This window comes from Ambystoma mexicanum, chromosome 9 (assembly GCF_040938575.1).
Source record: "Ambystoma mexicanum isolate Mex_15411 chromosome 9, UKY_AmexF1_1, whole genome shotgun sequence".
Lineage (NCBI taxonomy): Eukaryota > Metazoa > Chordata > Amphibia > Caudata > Ambystomatidae > Ambystoma > Ambystoma mexicanum.
In genome coordinates this window covers 130,059,528-130,079,423 of record NC_090931.1, presented here as the reverse complement: position 1 = coordinate 130,079,423, position 19,896 = coordinate 130,059,528, and the positions used below count along the sequence as shown (strand labels likewise).

The following is a 19,896-nucleotide window of genomic DNA, read 5'->3' as shown; positions in this document are numbered from 1 at the left end:
TGAATTGTTGAATTGTTTGAAAAGACATTAAGACTTGTGAATGCAAGAAAAGTAATTGTGAACCCGAAGGACGGAGGCTAGCATGGAAAGTCATCACCCGAAGTTCATTGAGAAAGGAACTGTTCAATTGATTTGTTGAATACGACTTGTGAGGGGTGGCACCCGAAAGAGGGGGACCCAGGGGTGAAGCTGTGTTTGTTTGTTGAATGCATCAGGCACTCAAAGGCAAGAGACTTATTTAAAAGAAACTTAACCATCGAAGAATCTCATAGCTGATACAGAACTGTCGACTCGTGCTGGGAAGGCTCGAGTGGGTGCTGTGTTCAAGAGATCTACTTTGTCCCGTGCAAAAAACGTGGGGAAGTTAGACCGCTGGCAATCACATGCTGACTTATTATTTTGTGAGCACTTCTTTCTTTATTGAGAACATTAACCCACACTTCTTTTTGTCTTTAGAGTAAGCATTGACAATACGTTTTTCTTAGTACAGGCCCTTTTATTTTGACACAACGCCACAAGGACTGCCTAATTTTCATTTGATGGTCAAAGCTTGCTCTCATCTCAGATTTAAGTGTAGGTTAGGCATTTTTCCACCCTGCATTCAAAGTTTAATAAACACCCTTGAATTGTGATCACTTGCGTCTGTCTTTACTGTTGCCACCATGAGTTCCTTACAGGGGTGGCGGTGGCAAGGAAAAAGGGAAGTGGCAAACAGAAAGCAGGTTGAGGAGTAGGCAAGCAAATGCCATTATTGCACAAAGGGCTGGAAAGGTTGCATTATGTGGCGTGGGCTCAGAGGGACAAGAACAATCTGATCAAGAGGATCCCACCCCTTACTGCCGGGGCCGGGAAATGGATATACACCTTTGAAAAGCAAACAGCAGGAATTCCCTTGGCAGTGGGAGATATGAAATGTTTACTGCTCATAATTGTGGGAGATCAAGTGGATGACGTATGGGTTAAGGCTGGGTACTGTGAGAACCCAGAGGGTGTCTCACCCACTAGTCCCCGGGGATTACTCTCTCAGGTGGCCAGGGCACAGCCATAGTCTTTGGATCCAACCCTGGGAGAGGACCAGTGCAGGAGGATCCCCTGGATGAGGGGCCTCAGTGAATGGGGGAGAGGTAACCAATGGTGAGACGTGGTATTCCCCCCCTCTTTTCGTTATCTGACACATCCTATATTTTAGGATTTTTGGAAGTCCCAACTCCCCCCTCACTTTTTACACATACACTGGGCCAAGGAAAAGGGTGACTGAGACCAGACTAACTCTCTCACATCATTCTGGACATGTCCCGTTAATCGGGTCAGGCAAAGTAAGGCACTTTACTCTAAGTGCATACACCTAATACCAATTAGCTCTCCTCACACGAATAATTCAACACCTAAAAACACACTTTGAGCAAGGCAGAACACGGGTATGAGCAGAACTTCTGGGATGAAGGCACACCTACTGGGGCAGAGCAGCGGACCAAGGTACGAGAGCAGTGGGATGAAAACCCCAAGAGTTCCCTAGTGGAGGTCGTTGTCTCCGACAGGCCGCGAAAGACACGTGGAGAAGGCCAGATCCCAAAAGTGAAGACTGCATTGTGTTTCAAGGATGCTAGCGACCCTCCTGTGTAAACGGAAGAGCTGGGGAGGCGAGGCCAAGTCTGTGGTACTAACCTTGACTTGTGAATTGGAAGTAGCAAAACCGAGAAAGAGACGTAGACAGCTGGTGAGTTGGCAAGCGACTTGAGAGGCCAGTGTGTGTTAAAGCAAATGAAGTAGCAATATTTTATCACAAGTGAAGGCTGCACTTGTGTGGATGAGACGTGAAGAAAGGCAGACCTGTGAATGAACTTTGAAGTAAGGACAGCTGTGAAAACAGTGATACTAAGTAATGGAGTGGTCCGGCGAAAGGAAGTAGCCCACTTGAAAGTCTCTGTGAAAGTTACATTGTTTGAAGCAATAAAGTGACTGAACAGCAAAAGTGAAGTAAGCAAGAGTAAATGTGAACTTTTAGTCAAAATGATCCTGCAGTGGTCTGTAAAGAAAGTGTGATAAATGTAAGGAACTCATGGTGGCAACAGTAAAAACAGACACAAGTGATCACAGTTCAAGGTTGTTTATTAAACGGTATGCAGGTTGGAAAAACGCCTAATCTAAACCTAAATGTAAGATGGGAGCAAGTGTCGACCATCAAATGAAAATAAGGCAGTCCTAGTTGCGTAGTGTCAAATTAAAAGGGCCTGTACTAAGAAACCTATTGCCAAACCTTACAACTAATACAAAAATGGTGTGGGATGGTTTTCAAGAAAAGAAAGAAGTGTTCACAAATAATATGTCAGGATGCAGTAGCTTGGTTCCCCCTTGCCCACGTTTTAAGCACAGGGTAAGGTGGGATCTTGGAGCACAGCACACACTCAAGCTTCTCCGCATGAATCAACAGTTGACTCGATGGCCAAGTCTTGTTCCTCTTGAAAGTCTCTTGCCTTCGAGTGCCAGACATATTCTAACCACAAAAACAAAAGTTTCTTCAACAGATGAAAGTTTGTTTCCTGTTTTCACTTGGGGTGAGGATTCTTCACCCTTGGTTCCCCTATTCCCTGCGCTGACCCCTCTTTACTCTTAGCCTCCCTCCACCATGTTCACTATGGCTTTCAACAAATCTTAATGTCTTTTTAAACAGTTCCAGTGGACATCCCTCGGCCGGGTTCACTCTTGTCAACACACTGTTTCTTGGGACTTTAGACTTGCCCCCTTCTCATCAGCATCCCTCTTCCAGGTTCACTCTTGCCAACTACACATTAACATTCACTTTCAATGTTCACGGGATTCACTTCACTTGCTTTCTCATATGGCGGGGTTCACTTCCCCTGCTTTCGTTATAGTTCTTAGGTCAAAGGCTTTGGACTGTACAGGGATTTTGCTTGAGCTCCTGTATGACCACTTTGACCTGTCTTTGCGGCTCTCCTACGGCCTTCTGGTATCTGTAGTTTCACTCAGATGGGGATCGACCAGAGCTTCTCAGAGCCGCAACCATGTGGTGCTGATCCCCCTCTGCAGCTGGTCTCCCCTTTGTAATATCACAGTTCTCTTAAGTTTCTCTTACTTTGCCACTTTGCGACTTTCATTCACAACAGCCTGGATTTATCGGCTCTCCCTTCGCCTCACTGGCTGTGATGAACCGATTGGCTTTCTTCTATACTGGAGTCAAGGCCGGTACCATGGAAGCAGGAGTTTCCCTAGCTCAGGCTTATCGGCGTCGCTACACTCCGTGTACCATTGTAACATTGACATCTGTTGCAGCACACTGACTATAATCTTCAGTCATATGTTAATTTCAGCTGAAGGTTTGCAGAGTTTTGTTGAAAAGGGCAAAGTCGCGTCTCTCCTCGTCAGCCTCTTGATATTTGCCACCATTCTCCTCCTGCCGGGTCAGGATAGCTGTGGTGTCGTGCGGTGTGCCTTGCTCGTACTGTGCGCTCTTGCTCTACCTTTTATCCCTGTGGGGAAGGGAAAGGACCGTCAGGTGTGTGTGATTTTTATCAATTGCTTGACTTTGTCTGACCCTTGTATTGGGACATGTCAGTTAAACGTCTCTGGTGTTAATCCATTCTCTGGTGTGTCGTGCAAATGTGTTCATGTCAGAAAGGGGGGCGGGGCAGTGGTTTTGAATGTCCTAAATGGTAGGATGGGGAAAAGGTATTGAAAGAAAGGGATACCGCATCCCACCCGTCGGTGTCCCACTTCCACTCCCCGAGGACTCCACATCCAATCTCCCTCACTGATCCACCCCCACAAACTGGATCCAATAGTGAAGGCTGTGTCTTGGCCACCTGGATGACAGATCCCGGGGACTAGCTAGGGAGACACCTTTAGGTTTCTCAGAGAAACCTAAAGGTGTCTCACCCACTGGTCACCAGGGATCTGTCATCCAGGTGGCCAGGACACTGCCATTGATTTTGGATCCAGTTCCTGTGGGTGGACCAGTGGGGGACGATCACCTGGATGAGGGGGTCTTCGGGGAGTGGAAATGGGACACCAGAGGTTGAGACGCGGTATCCCCTTCCTTGTAACACCTTTCCCCACCCTAGACTTGGACACAGAAGGTCCTGAACTGGTAAAATTTAACTGTATCCTTGTTCCGCAGAAGCCAGAGTGCGTGCTTTGCTCGAGGGACCCACCTTGTCCCGTGCTGAAAACATGGGGAAGGGAGGCCCTGGGCCTGAGCACCCTGACAAATTATTTTGTGAACACTTCTTTCTTTTTCATGAACAATACCTCACATTATTTTGTAACTTAGTGGTAAGGATTAGCAACAGGTGTTTTAGTATAGGCCCTTTAATTTGACAAGACCCCACTAGGATTGCATTATTATTATTTGATTGTTGTACCTTGCTCCCATCTGCAGATTTAGGTTTAGATGGGCGTTTATCACACTCTTACAAAGGTTCAATAAACATCCTTGAACCGTGGTCACTTATATCTGTCTTACTATTGCCACCATGTGTTCCTTACAAAAGCCATGCACATTGGAAAGTCTTCCACATCCGAAACTGGTCCGAGCCCGACTGAGGCAGACCCAAAGTATAATAAGCTTGCGGAAGGGAGCCCCCTTGCATGCTTGTGATGAAATGTTTCGACAGAGGGCTGAGCCCAACAGAGGGGGACATTTGGGAACTTTTTGTTGAAGTATTATTTTGGGAAGTCAAGGAAAGAGACTTTAACATGGACGGCCAGGCAGGCCTCAACCCACATTTTGGAACTGTTTATAGTGTTGGAAACCGAGCCTAGTCTTTGAGGTCCAACGTGGGGAGCAGAACTGGTTCAACCACATTTATTCTTTTGAACACTGATTTTTCCTTGCATACATTTTCTCCTTTTTACACTTCTATACAAGAGATAGGGCAGGCTTTAGGTTTTGTTAGCATAGGCCATTTTGATTTGACGGACTTCACTAGGACTGTTTTGTTTATCGTTTGATGGCCGAGACTACTCCCATCTTAGTTATAGGACAAAGTAGGAGTTTCTCCAGCCCCAACATTTTCAATAAAGGTTTTACAAATTGTATCCATTGTGTCAGTGTCATACTTGTGATACCATGCCTCCCCTACAGTACCCAGGAGTGAAGTTAGATGACGATGTGTGCGATGGGGCACCCTTCAACAATATCAGAGCACAAGTGTGGGACGCACTGCGGCAGGTGTACCTGTGCACACCGGACTTACAGTCCATAATGCTGTACACTATGGGGGATGATGAAGACCCTGCTCAGTACATTTTAAAAGTTCAGGAGATTTGGAGAGTGGAGACGGGTGACAGGCGGGACCGATCAGTTCCTCTTTTCTATTTTGTTATTAAAAGGGGGCTACCTAAGGAAGTTCAGAAAGCACTTGACAAGATAGTGGGGGTGTAGGTGAAGGAGTGGGCCGAAATCCAGACAATCACTCTAAACCATTGTAAAAGGATTAAAGAACAAGAAAAGGAAATGGCACAGCGGTTGCAGGCTGAGGAAGCGAAAATGGTGCAGAAAATATGTGCTAAAATAGCACTTGAAGGAGCGGTAACAGCAAGTACAGAGACTGACTCGGCGGAGCAGGCAGCCACACGCGCAGATGTGAGCATAGCAGCGGTTTGCCCAGTAGGAGGACAGGGGTAGTGGGGCTGCAGACCTCCTCATCAGTACCCTGAATGGCACCAAGGAGATCAGCAACGGGAAGAGGAAGGTTCAGAAGGGGGCTCACGGGAATGGGACCAAGGGGAGGTATGGGGATTTCTCAGTGCTGGAGCTGCGGGAAGTGGGGACATTTTGCGAGATAATGTAGAAGTAGGCAGGGGGCAGGGTACAACCCATACAACCAACCTGCCCCTGCCCCACCACAGCCGTGTAACATCCCAACCCACAGTTCACTTCGATCCCCTGTGAAATACACCAAGCATACACACAATTGTCACCAAGACCCCCACACGTGCAGGCACAAGCACCACCTAACACACACCAACAAGCTGCCCAGCAGAATACTTTTTAAGGAGGACAAACACCCACATCTAATGCAGTGTCCAATGGGACAATAGCGCTTTACCGAGGGTCAGCAATATGGAAGGTAACCCTTTCACGTTCCCAGGTACCAATACATACCCCGATTAGGACAGCCCACAGAAAGCTCTTGCATGCCCTGTCCTGTCTAAGACTACTGCAAGGAAGGCATGGTATCAATCAGTGAAGACAGACACAAGTGCTCACAATACAAGGGTGTTTATTGAACTTCAATGGGTTGGTAAAACACCTATCTAAACCTAAATATAAGGATGGGCGCAAGCTACGACCATCAAATAATAATACTGCAGTCCTAGTGGAGTCTGTCAAAATAAAAGGGCCTATACTAATAAACCTATTGCCAATCCTTACTTCTACATACAAAATGGTGTGGGATAACAATGTATTCAAAACAAAAGTGTTCAAGAAATGATATGTCAGGATAGTTGTGCAGTTAGCTTCCTTTCCCCCACATTTTCAGCACGGGGCAAGGTGGCACCTGTGGGCTTCGCACACACTGTAGCTTCTTGGCCATGAGGTAACAGTTCAACACATAGGCATCAGGGCCTTCTGCCAAAGTCTCTCTCTCAAAGAAAGTCTCTTAATGCAGAGGGCCTGATGCAGCCAACAAAACACAAAAATTCCTTTCCTTTTTCAAGGTTTCACTTTCACAAGTTCAAGATTGGTCTCACTCCTTCGGGCTCAGACCACGCGTCCCCCTCGTCCGGGCTCAGACCCCTTTTCTACAATGTTCACAGTTTGGTCTCCCTCTGTCATGACCCTTGCCCCTGGCCCTCACTGGCAAGTCAGCCTTCCAGTTAGGGCCAGGTCAAAGGCCTTAAAACCTCATCCAAGACTCTCTTGGAAAGGCGCCAGGCTCATAACTATCATAAAGACTAGAATTAGAATGGGACTATTTACTTGGGACTATTTAACTTGGGGGTTCAGACAACATGGAGGCGCACACATAGCTCAGTTACAAGGAACTGAGCTATGCGGTCTAGTCTTTTGGGTGTGGCAGGCCTGGGACTACTTTACCTGGACTACTTTGGGTGTGGCAGGCCTGGGACTATTTTACCTGGACTACTTTACCTGAGACTATTTAAACCACACCCAAACAGTAGAACATGCTTTGCGTTATTCTGCTGTGGGCAGCGTAACGCTCACCGTGTCCAGTTCTTTGATGCCAGCTTACCTGAAACCAAGGACCTGTAGAGAGAGAAAGAACACTACGAAATTTACCTGGAACAGTATCCTGTCTTCAATCCATCGCCGACTTCAGTTCCACTCACCTGAAGGTACAAACTCCATCATCCGGCACCGCATGCATCCTGGAATATCATAACCTGGAAAGAGGAGAAAGAAAGACAGCATTAGTAAGAGTTTCCTCACATTTCCTCCCGAATGAAGAAAGCCACACAATTCTTACCTTGGTAGTCATCTCTTGGTCAGTATCATTAATGGAACATTACGGCGCTCTGCAAGGAACATCGCAACCTGCAAGGAGAGAAAAGACACAGGTTAGCAATATAAAAGGCGAAACAGCGCCGCGCATTGCGCATTAATCACCGGACAGCATCGCGCACACCGCGCTGTCGCCTATCGGCCCATGCTCATCTTCAAACTGCACAACAACACCAAAATACCTTTCCATACCTAAAAGGAAAGAAGCAAGACATTATTAGTCGAACTAAGAGGAACATAAGAACTGCATATAAAGACTGTAGAGCAGCAAACCTACAGAGTCGCAGAAGGCCTGGATTCCCACAGGAGGGGGGCTTGCACCAGTGAAGTAACTTGGTCACTGCTCGCCCCCCACATCTATGCACCCCTGCCACGAGGAGCAGGACTGAGAATCCACCTTTTACAATATTAAGGTGAGGAGAGGGCCCAAGGGGGAGGAAGGAGTTGAGGCCAAGGGAGGGGGGAAAACTTTAAGACAATCTGGTATTGAATCCAGCTCTCCTGTATTGCAGACCCATCTTTAACCAGAGGCCTTACCAAGGGACCGGGAGAGGGTTTGAGAGTGCAAATCATCCAACCAGGGCAGGGTGGCGTCCCCGTGGATACCAGGTGAGCGTAACACCCTCGTTCGGACTCAGACCATGGATCCCCCTCATTCGGGCTAAGATCCCTTTTGATACAAGATTCACACCTTGGTCTCCCTCTTTCAGGCTCGGACAATGGATCTGTCACAATTATATACCTTGTAATTCGAAATGTGGAAAGCAACGACATGTAAAAAGACTGCAACTAACCAGATCTAATGCAACACTGTGAGGTTAATGAGAAGTTTACCAACAACTCTTGCCTCTCACGTTCTCTTATCAAAGCAGAGAAGCGACGGAAAAATGTCACATGGGAAAACCCTCTTGGGAACAAAAACCCTTGGAGAGTCCAAGCTGTGGAGTGGCGTGGGCTTTGACTTCTTGTTGCAGGTATGGATCAAGTGATGAAGGACAGCAGAATAGTAATGCTGAAGATCTGTCTCCTTCTAAAAGTTGCAGAGGAGTAGTGGGCTATGACTGGGTGCTAAACGTCTCCTCACTCTGTGATGAAAGAATAGAACAGCGATCAGGGTAGGCACAAACAAATGTGGTTAGTCAGGATGGGATGCATGCAGGACCTAGACGTACCAGTGAAGTCTTGAAGGAGTGATCTATCAGGCGCGAAAGAAAGGCTCCCTATGCTTGTTCCAAGGTGGACCTACTGAAAGTTAACGGACATTAAAGGAATCAAGGATAGAATGCAGTTGACAGTGAAATAAGTAAACAGGATAGAACATCAGAATTCCGAACTTACGAAGCGTCTGTAGGAAAAGAGTAGCAACGTGTTGAGTGCCGTGGTGAAGCAGCATAAATTCTGTACTGGTAGCATGGAACAGAAAAAGGAAGGTGCAAGAACTGCAAAGACGAAACCAGACCTTTGCGTGGCACAATCAGCGCCATCTTGGTAGTGAAAGGGAAAAACCCATGTATGCTCCTCCATCTGTTCCAAATGGAATGCCATTGGAAATGAGACATGACAGTTTGCCCCCTCCCAAGGGCGGCATGCCCCGGTTTGCCAGGATGCAACCGATGAAACAGACAAACCAACCTAGGGGCATGAACAGAAGAAGCTGGTTCCAGGTCCTGTCAGCCGGTGAGTACCCCTTCCAATCCACTAGGTACTGTAAGGAAGGCATGGTATCAACAGTAAGACAGACAAAAGTGACCACAGTTCAAGGGTATTTATTGAACTTTCACAAGGGTGTGATAAACACCTATCTAAAACCAAAATCTAAGATGGGAGCAAGCTACGACCATCAAATAATAATAATGCAGTCCTAGTGGAGTCTTGTCAAAACAAAACAGGCCTATACTAAAAAACCTATTGCCAATCCTTAACGCTAATTTACAAATAGTGTAGGGAAATGTTCATGAAAAAGAAAGAAGTGTTCACAAAATGATAAGTCAGGATGTTCCGGCCGTTGGCCTCCCTTCCCCACGTTTTCAGCACGAGACAAGGCGGTATTCGAGCATAACACACTGTTGGGCCTCTTTGGCATGAGGACACAGTTCCATTACCAACATCGGGGCCTTCTGTGCCCAAGTTTCTTATGTTTTCAAAGTCTCTTATGTTATCAAAGTCCCTTGATTCAGCGGGCCTGATGTACCAAAAACAAACGAAATGTTCTTTCAAAGATACGCAAGACAGGTGAGTGGCATGACCCCCTGCCCCTGGCCTTGGCAGTCAGGTCATCTGGGCTGCACCATGGTCTTCCATCATGGCCTTATCATGTTCCCCCAGACTCTCTTGGAGTCAGTCCTGGCGGCTTTGATGCCAGGCTCATATGGGAAGCCAGAGAACTGGGCTCATAATGGCATTTTCATAACATGGATGATCCAGTATCTGAACATCCAGCATCTCGGCGAACCCTCGCTCCATCAAGGAAACCGCAACCGGGGAAAAAAGAGAACAGAGAAGCAGCATTAGTAAGCGTTTATTCTTTAACATCTAAAAACAGCAAAAGGCGCTTGCTTACCTGCATTGGACTTGTTTTGGGTCCATGTCCATTCCGGGCCATTCAACCACCTACAAGAAGAAAGAAAAGACTGATTAATAGGCAGAGGTGCTAGTAGGTGGTACGCTCAACACTACTCCCGCTCTCCATGTTCCCGGCACATACAGTCCGGATCAGCATAGCGGCCTGCAAGAAAGGCACAATAAACAGATTAGTACAAGAAAGGCACATAGCGCCGCACTCCGCGCTATCACTTACCATCTCGTGCACTGCCCAGGCAGCACGACATCACGAGAACTTCTTCCGGGCCTAAGAAAGAAGGAAAGACATTAACAGAGGCAAATGCAAAATAAAGGACAAACTGCCAAAGCAACAGACTTACCTGATGACTTAAGTCGCAGCAGGTCTGGACTCTGAGGGGCCCACACGAGTGAAGCAACTAGGTTGCAACATGCCCATCCACAACGCACCCCTGCACAGAACAGCAGGACGGAGAGCGCACCATACCAAAAAGCAAGGTGAGAAGAGCACTAAGGGGTTGTTGGGTCCACGAGGGAGGTGGGCTCCGGGTTGGAGGAGACAATAAAGCTAAATCTAACTCCTGTGTTTTCAGACCGAGTCTTCAGCCGAACAAGAGTCCAAGGGAGTGGGTCCAGGATAGGAAGCAGTCCGGACTAGGTGGCGCCCCCGTGGATACCAGGTTAGCGTTACAGTGAGTGACGCTTCACCCTGGATCCCCCTCTGCCGGGCTTAGATCCCCTTTTATACAACTAAACTCCCTCAACCGGGCTCAGACCAGTCTCAGTTCAATTTGTTGACATCCCTCGGTCGGGTTCACATTTGCCACAGAAATATCTTTTTGCGGGTGACTCACGGTTCACCCCGGATCCTCCTCTTCCGTGCTCAGATCACCTTTTCACAATTACAGTTCGTATATCTTTTATCGGGTGACTGACGGTTCACCCTGGATCCCCCTGAGTTAGGTTCAGATCCCCTTTTATCAATTAGTCTACCTCAGTTGGGCTCGGACCAATTACAGTACACAATTTTGCTTTCAAAGACTTTTGAATGTGCACAGGGTTTGGCTTGACCCGTTGCAGGAGCACTTCGATTTCACAGTTTACCATTTTACAGTCATCAGAAAGAGGGGGTTGCCTTCCCCTAGCTTTCTCTCGGCATCCCTCTGTCGGGTTCACACTTGCCTTTGTAATTCACAGTAAACAATTTTGCACCCTCAGTTGGATACCTAACAGAGACCTTTCAAAAGAGCACTCAATTGGTGCCGAACCACTCTGTATATGGTATCTAAAAGTTCAATCATTCCTTGGAAATTCAATTATATTCACGTCACTCATCACATATACCTTAATATTTGCTCTTTACAGATTTCTTCATACAATGTTGCTGCTTGCAACCTTGGGTCTAACACAGACCGCTCTGCTAGCAGTCTCCCCGACTCACCGACTGTGTTGACTTTATTGGTGTGGCTTGTTGTCAGAGCCAGGGATAGTACCTCAGCGGCAAAATCACTCCTCCCCGTTTTGGCTGTCCTTGCGGGAAAGCCCCAGGTACCTTCGACACACAATGCACCTTTCTTCAGCTTTAATTCCCGGTCTTATATTTCTTATCCTCGAGGGCTTGTGAAAGTAATGGTTTTCTTCCTCTGAAAAGGCCAAGGGCAACTGCCTCCTTGCAACCCCTTCTGGTTCGCCGTCTTTCTCCTAGTATTAAACCACCATCTCGGAACTACTGCTTCCTCGTGTGTTTTGCCTTGCTCAGAGTGTGCTTTCATGCTCTGTCTTTTATACATGTGGGGAAGGGTAATGGATGTCAAGTGTGTGTAATTATCAGTAATTGCCTGGCTCTGCCTGACCCTTGTGTTGGGACATGTCAGGTATACGGCTCTAGTTGTCGCTCACAGTGAACTGTCCTTGAAAAGGTGCTTGTGTCAGAAAAGGGAGTGGGGGTTGAGCTTCTAGGTATGGGGAAAAGGTGTTACAGGGAAGGGGGCAGAGTCTTGGATGGAGGCTATCGTAAAGATGTTGGTTCCCATGATTGTGTTCGTATTGGTAATATTCTGCACATGCCAGCTGGGACTTCAGTGCTGTGCCAAAGCAGTGCCCAGCAACGCAATGATGATGGTCTCAATTGGGGTACAAGAGGCACCTTGCAGTACAAAAGACAGTGCAGATCAGACCGACGACCCAAACAAGCCACAAATGGTTGTGATAGGGCAATGCCTTCACACCCCAGGCACCACCACAGTTCCCCCACCCAACCCCGAGAATTACACATAACACTGGGTAGATTTAGAAGGGGATGTATATGCATGACATGTACCCCTGAGCAATATGCACAGGCAGAGGAAAGATTTCAGTCTGTGTGCATGGCATGGGTACCAAAGGAAGGGTCACCTCCATACATTGAAGCTGAAAGATTGAAAAGGCAAAGAGGGATAAAGAAGGACAAAATGACTAAAGGGGAGTTTGTAGTATTAATGAAAGCAGGGAATGTTGGGAGAGGATCACGATCGTCCTTGGCCCCCCCCAGTGCTTTCGGATGAGGCAAAGGCCTGGGAGTATGCAGTAGGAGCTCGGGGAGGTTACAAGGGGAAGGGGGTGTCGCTGGGGGCCAAAGTGCGAGGAGGGTGGTGTACGTTTTTGCTCTTGTATGCACAGGGAACTAAACGCCATCTTAGAGAGTAGCAGCCATATTGGAATTGAGGCCGAAGCCACACACATATAAATTAGGCATAGGCATACAGGAATAGGTTATAGCTCTGGCACCAGTGAGGAAGGCCAGAGCTGCAGAGATTCATACACCCTTCATTGTCTCATGTTGCCAAAATGTCATATCCCAGAAGGAATGCGCCCTACAAGGCCACAAGTGGGTTGAGAGGTCTCTACAAAAAGCGATGGCACAAGAAGGAGGGCACACGCCTCTGACCTTCCCTGTCCTAGGTCTAAACAATAGCACCAAAAGGCCCCCATCCCAAGACTCCCGGCATTTCAAGGTACCAGCCAGTCCCAGACCCCAACCATAAAACTGTTAAACCCCCAATCGATCAGAAAGATCAGAAAGCAGGGACCAGTTGCCTTCACCATAGGTCACGTGATTTATGCTGCAAGGTGCTGGGAGGGATAAAACAACATAGCCAAAACGAGGGTGGGAAGCTTTGGGTGGGCACTGATGTGTCTGGAATCAAACTAGTGTGTGCGATGATATGGCTTTGAAGTATCCGCTTAGCCCTTGTCCGCAATACCAGGTGCACATTAGGGTATAGATAGAAGGCCCGTCTCTCGAGGCTCATGACCCTACTTCTGGAACCCTGCCACAGACTCCAAGCATTACGCTAAGAGTGACAATTGTGGACACAGAGTGCAAGAACTCCTTTAAGCCTCGAAGTGTGAACTCACAAGCATTGGGTTGATTGTGCTGAAAACATTAGTTTTGACACTTTTCTTTCTGGAGAGACACTTTATTTGGATCTTTTTTTCCAGAGAACTACCCCACCAATGAGAAGAACAATCCCGACAACTTTTAGTTTAATTACAACACTATTTATTTTTTTGGCTACTGCTGTACACGTTTAGTAATAAAATCCTTTGCTAACCCAATTCCCTGGTCTGGCCTGTTAGTCGAACAATGGATGCTATGTGATATTGACAACCAAGTGTTTTCCTCACTCTAATAATTGCTGCAGTTTTGCTCTGTGTGTGGCTTGTGCATTTCCACAGCCAGCCCATGCAGAAAATACATGCGGTTGGCTTCAACAACATACAAATGTCTTTAAACCATTATTACATTCTTGACATATACTGCACTCTATGTATTTGAAAAAAACTATTTCATTCTTCAACTAAGATGCGGTTCCCCTTGGACGTTGCATATTCGTACCCATTAGTTGGTCTTTCAAATTTGTACCACGTGCATTAACATATACGTGGTTTACGATTAATTAAAGGTGCAATAACCCCATCTCCTTGCAATAAATAACAATGTTTCCTAACTATGTTATAGATTTTATCACATTGTATAGCATATCTAGTAATTAACCACATCTGGTTCTTATCTACCATATTATTACTGGTGTTCAATAATGCATCTCTATCTTTCTGATCTGATTTTCTCTTTGCAGTAGTTTCCTCTGAATAAACCTCTGACATATCCACACAAATGCTGTTGATATGATTCTTCTTGAGAACAATTTCTTTTGATGTGCAAACATTCCCCATAGGAAATACAAGCCATATTGATTGTAGGATGAGTTCAAAAAAGGTATTTAGAATGAAGTTAACTGGAAATTCTAGATTAGCTTCATGTACTTGTATCCGTATTTCAAGTAAATCTATTTGTGTGTGGCCCATAGTTTAAGATTAGCTGAGATCAAATGGATTTTTATATATCTCATGCTACTTTTCCATATTAGGAAAAGGTCGTCAATGTACCTCAACCATAACATTAGATTTTCTTTCAAAATACTTTCAGCTACAAAATGTTTGACCCGATTAAGGTTTGATATGTTACCAATTGGTGACATTTAGCCTGTGTGGCAGCGTAATGATGAAAAAGTGGGTACCTCTTTTGCTCTAGTGTAGACGAAACGTTGATACATTTTATACCATTAAATGCAAGATACAGCTATATACATACATTTACTCTGAAGGTGTGCCCAGGGATAGAGGTTTCATTAGCGGTCAACCAGCCCTTATATATATGATATCAATTACGGCAAATTGTTAGCTGGTCAATGCACATAATACCCATTGTTTCCAAAGAGCCATTGTGTCATATGTTCTCATCTCCTGGTGAATTACATCTTATTATTTTAGTGAGAACCTCTATGACCTCAACGTGGAACACACAAGTATCAGGTATATATTAGTAACCCTTATCCTGTACAACACACCAACGTCCTACGGAACCTGTAATCACTGATAATGGGCATCTGTCTTACTTTGGGCTCTACTATTGTTTTGCCTAACAGAAACTTAAATTCATGAATTCTTTGCTGCCGAATAGTGTGAATTGCCTTCAATGTGCCTAATAGGGGATACGCACGATAGTAAAAGGTCAATGGCAAGTGCTTGCACATCAACATACTGCCTTATACTGAAAGTGGCTTGATCATGCTCAGCAAGTGAGAGAGCAGAGATAAAACAGAGACCATTTAATGTTATGGAAGGGTCAGTGGTGGAGGTCAGGTCAGGGAATGGGGAAGAGGTAGTCATTTACTGCAGGGGCTTTTTTCATATGTTGATGCTGCCCCTCTCTTCCCCGCTCTCCATCCTGCAAATGAATGAAAGTATACTAACCAATGCCGTAAAATGACTCCTTCCCTCCTCTTTGGCACGAAAACCTGCCTCTGTCGCTGGGCTATAGTATGCAAACAGTTCTCAACACAACAAACATAGCCTACCTGTGAAATGCTCAGATCACATTCGGACACAGAGCTCAATCCAGGCAATTCCACTTTGAGTTCCAGTTTCCGCGATGTCTCGTTATCCCCTTCAAGAACAGATAATTCATAGTCGGGTGATGGTAGGGTGCAGGTGGCCACTTCAGAACTGGAAATCTCCTCTATCAGACAGTGTTTGGGATGCCTGGCATGGTCGTCATTAATTAACCGGATTGGAGAACTGAGCTCGTCTTTCACTTCGCCATTGACCGAAATATTTTTGATCTGCTCAAGCAAGGAGGCTTCCTTATCTAACAAAATGAAAAGCATGTAATTAGTCAAATTACAATATAATCACGTTTAATTAAGAACGGTCAGATTTGTCTGCGATTCACTTCGGTATCCTGCATCATTGTATAATACCATTAGTTAAATGCAAATATGTAAATGATCCCCACAATGAGCCCACAGATTGACTCCTGTGCTAAGCTGTAGGGATCCATTTAAGAATGAATCTTTACTAAGCTTACGCAACTGTTACAAACTAACAAGAATATTGATTATTGAAAGCTTAACATTGTTCAGGTGAGGCTATCTTCTGTCTGGAAATTAACACAGCACCACACTGTATAACTGCACTACGAGGAAGACGATAAAACTGAAATCGATATTTCAAACAAAGTCAATTTTTCGCGCTCTGTCTAGAGGGGCATGTGTGCCTATCCTATGGGATAGACCTAGGGAAGCCACCCAAACTAGCCATTGGGCCTTGCCACGGGCAAGGCCCAGGGACTTCTTTACACCCATTACATGCCCATGTGCCACTAGCCATGGCCTGCGGCCAGGCCCAGTTGCCATTGTACCCCATTGCAAGTCTATGACTAGACGCCTAAAAAATAGCCTTTTGTTATTTTGCGGGCGAAATGCATGCTCTATGATCCTCCCACCCCAACCTTTCATCAGGGATGGGTGCAGCACAAGTGGCCTGAAATATTGCCACTCTGAAGCAAATGCAAGGCTGAGGACCTGGCTTTGGGGACCCCAGGAAAAAACAGCCATTAATTTCTCTGTTTTGGGGGTATAGTGCACCTCTCGGTGTAACCCAATCCCAAGCTTGCCTAATGCCAGGAGTGGTCACAGAGTCTACAATATGCCCCTTTTAAAGGGTTTTGCAGCATTGAACTATGGGTGCATGTGGGTCCCTTTTTGGGGGACAATGCACACCTTTGAGTCCTCAGTCGCCTTGCCTCTGCTTGCTTGGGATGGCAGCCAAGAGGGCTGCATCATGCTATTTTAAAAGCTTTTGCCATGTACAAGTTTTAAGGACTCCGATAATGTTGGTGAACAATAATGGCAGGCGTTTTAAAAAATGTTTAATTCCCCAACCAATCTGATTGGCTGTTTTTCAACAAGTCAATTTGGGTGGCCCTAACAAGTTCTTCAGACCTGCTTTAGGGTCCTCTCAGAAGTGCAAACATCAGGCTCGAACCCAAAGAAGTCAATCAAAGGGTAATTATGTGGATCCACAAACTGTTTGGGCGGGGCCAGCTTTCACTAATGGACGTTGGACTCCTTTTGGCCACTTAAATGAAACCACTGGGCCAATCAGGTTTTCGGGAACATATGCCAACATGCCTCCAGGTTTAACTAAACTCCATCTGGCAGTGCGGACCGTAGGTGCAACCAAAAATGTATCTATGGAAAACGAATGGGAAAACGTGAGCTTTGGATCCCCCTAAAAAACCTTCATGCTGCCAATACTGCACAACACTTTCCAGAAATGTTCAGTCGGGTCTTTTTATTGGAATGTTTCCTGCAGATTCTTAAAACAGTGCAAAAATTACAAGCCACCCCAAAAGTGCTTTTATACGTTTATGTTTGTTTATACACACACACACACAAATATAAACTACTACCAGAAGTACCCGTTCTCCAAACGGGCTCTGTAGACCGACATGACACTGATCCTGTAGGTCACCGTTTCCGATTCACTTATCGATTTATGTGCTTTGCAACCCGAAGTGAACTGCACTAAGAATGGGTGTGTGGCTGGCAGACATACCCCGGAGCAGATGTTGGTGGAAGGCGAGAATTGGTATGCTGCTGCATACTGGGACCTTCTGTGCTCTCTCCTCACCGGTCACCTCACCCTGCAGTTCCTTGCAGTGCATTGCAGTGCAAATCTGTCGGAAACCGTGCATCCTAGTGCCTTGAAACGTGGTTTGAGATGTCCTTAGGGACCTCGAGGTTTGTTCCTTGTGTTGGGACTGGTCTGTCTACGACCACATTGATCTATCGCTGATTTCTGGCAAACCTCACGTGTGAAGGGCTGAAATCTGGGGAACGGGGTGGGGTGTCCAAATGTCATGTAACTAGTAATGTCTGCAGGGTCCTAACTGGTAACTATGCAAAATTCGGTGCAGATTGGTGAAACAGTGTGGAATTGCATAAGGAACAACGCCTCGCTACAAACAAACAGATTTTCACTTTTATATATATATATATATATATATATATATATAGAAGATGACAACTCAACCCTTGCCAGAACGAGAAAACACTTACCTTGCAACTGACCTGTCAGAAACCTTTTTGCCCCACACAATAATAGCTCCACACAATGGCTTCGCCAACTGCATAGAAAGATAAACTGAACAAATTCAGGATAGCTGATTGGGTTTTGAACACCTTTCTTTCCCCAGTTGTTTAACAGGAGCTAGAGGGAGAGCAAAGCAGGATGGGAACGTGGCTGAGCTGGCAACCCCAGAACCAACAGAATTTCAAATAAAGAATTCCCAAGCCACCAGTATTGACTTTTACATAGGCATTGAGTAGGCATTTGCTGGGCACTGAACTGTTTTTGGCATTGATGTTTTGAATGATGTCTATAGCTGGCAAATGGTGCCAATTTCGGGTATATGATGGCAATACTTGAGAATATCCTTTCAATACCTGGACAATGGTAACACTAACTACTGTGAGAAACCTGAAGGTGTCTCCCTAACTAGTCCCCGGGGATCTGTCATCCAGGTGGTCAGGACATGGCCATTGCTATTGGATCCAGTTCGTTTTGGTGGACCAGTGAGGGAGGATTACCTGGATGGGGGTCTTCGGGGAGTGGAAGTGGGACACCGACAGGTGAGATGCGGTATACCCTTCTCATAACACCTTTTCCCCATCCTACCCCGTAGGATATTCAAACACTCCCCCCCCCTCTTTTCTGACAGGAACACTTTTGCACATCGCGAAAGATGACAGACAAACACCACAGCTGTTTACCCGATATGTCCCAACACTAGGGTCAGGCAATCCCGACCCAGCTTTCACCCAGCGAAACTATCCTGCTCTCGCTGAAGCTTTTCTACAAACAATTCCTGAAGGAACGGGCTTAGAGAAGGGAAGTCCTTTCACATTATAGAAGGGAGACCTCAACGGAAGGTTCAATAAAAACAGAGCTGGTAATACCCAAAAGTCAACAGAAAATTGTACTGGAGATCGCGCATTCCCCTCTCACTGGAGGGCATTTAGGACAATCTAAAACCAAGGCGCATAATAGTGGGAAGTTTTATTGGCCATGTAGCCACGCTGATATAAAAATCTACATCCAAATGTGCAAGATATGCCAAAAGAGCAGCACGCACATCACATTACCTGCGACTCTGAATCCGTTACCGATCATAGAACTTCCCTTTTTAAGAATCGGTATGGCCATAATTGGACCTCTAGAAACATCCAGGTTACGCAATAAATATGTCCTTGTAATCATAGATTATGCGACCCGATATCCCGAGGCATTCCCGATGCAAAATAATACCACACAGCAGATCCTTAAACATTTTCTACTGTACTTTTCCAGGGTCGGCTTTCCCCAAGGAAATATTGACAGACCAGGGTTTGAATTTTATGAGTAAACAATATGGTTGAAGTCAAAAAGCTACTCCACATTACCACACTGCGAACTTCCATATACCATCCTCAAAACGATGGCCTGGTGGGAAGATTCAATAAAACCCTGAAGCTAATTTTTACGAAAGTTGGTAGACTGGGACTGAATAATACCTTGGGCACTATTTGCAGTGAGGAAACCCCCCCCCCCCGCTCACCCCCAGACTTCCACAGGCTTCTCTCCTTTCGAGTTGCTCTATGGTGGAGAACCCAGAGATGTCCTGGACATGCTCCTGGAAACCTGGGAAGAACGAGAGGAGGCCCCCATTCCCATCTTGTAAACCGCCACAAGAATGCGAGAACATATGAAATTGGTTCGAGACTTAGTTTGTACGCATATGGAAAAGGCCACGAGCCAACACAAATCTGCTTATGATAGAAATGTACATTTAAGATCCTTCTCTGTAGGACAAAAAGTACTGGTCCTCCTACCCACCTCAGAAAACAAAATTGTCTCCAAATGGCACGGACCTTATGAGATAGTAGAGCCAGTGGGAAACTGCACTCATAAAGTAGCCCAACCAGACA

At 46.0% G+C, this 19,896-nt stretch overlaps 1 protein-coding gene across 3 annotated transcripts in view; it reads right to left on the bottom strand.

The window, feature by feature from the left end:
* PIH1D2 (PIH1 domain containing 2) overlaps positions 1-19,896 on the bottom strand; it is a 109,268-nt gene that overhangs the window by 5,349 nt on the left and 84,023 nt on the right. For all 3 annotated transcript variants that reach the window (XM_069614287.1, XM_069614286.1, XM_069614288.1), the window contains one exon: positions 15,445-15,734. In XM_069614287.1, the coding sequence (XP_069470388.1) occupies positions 15,445-15,734 (290 nt within the window). The remainder of the gene's footprint in view (positions 1-15,444; positions 15,735-19,896) is intronic.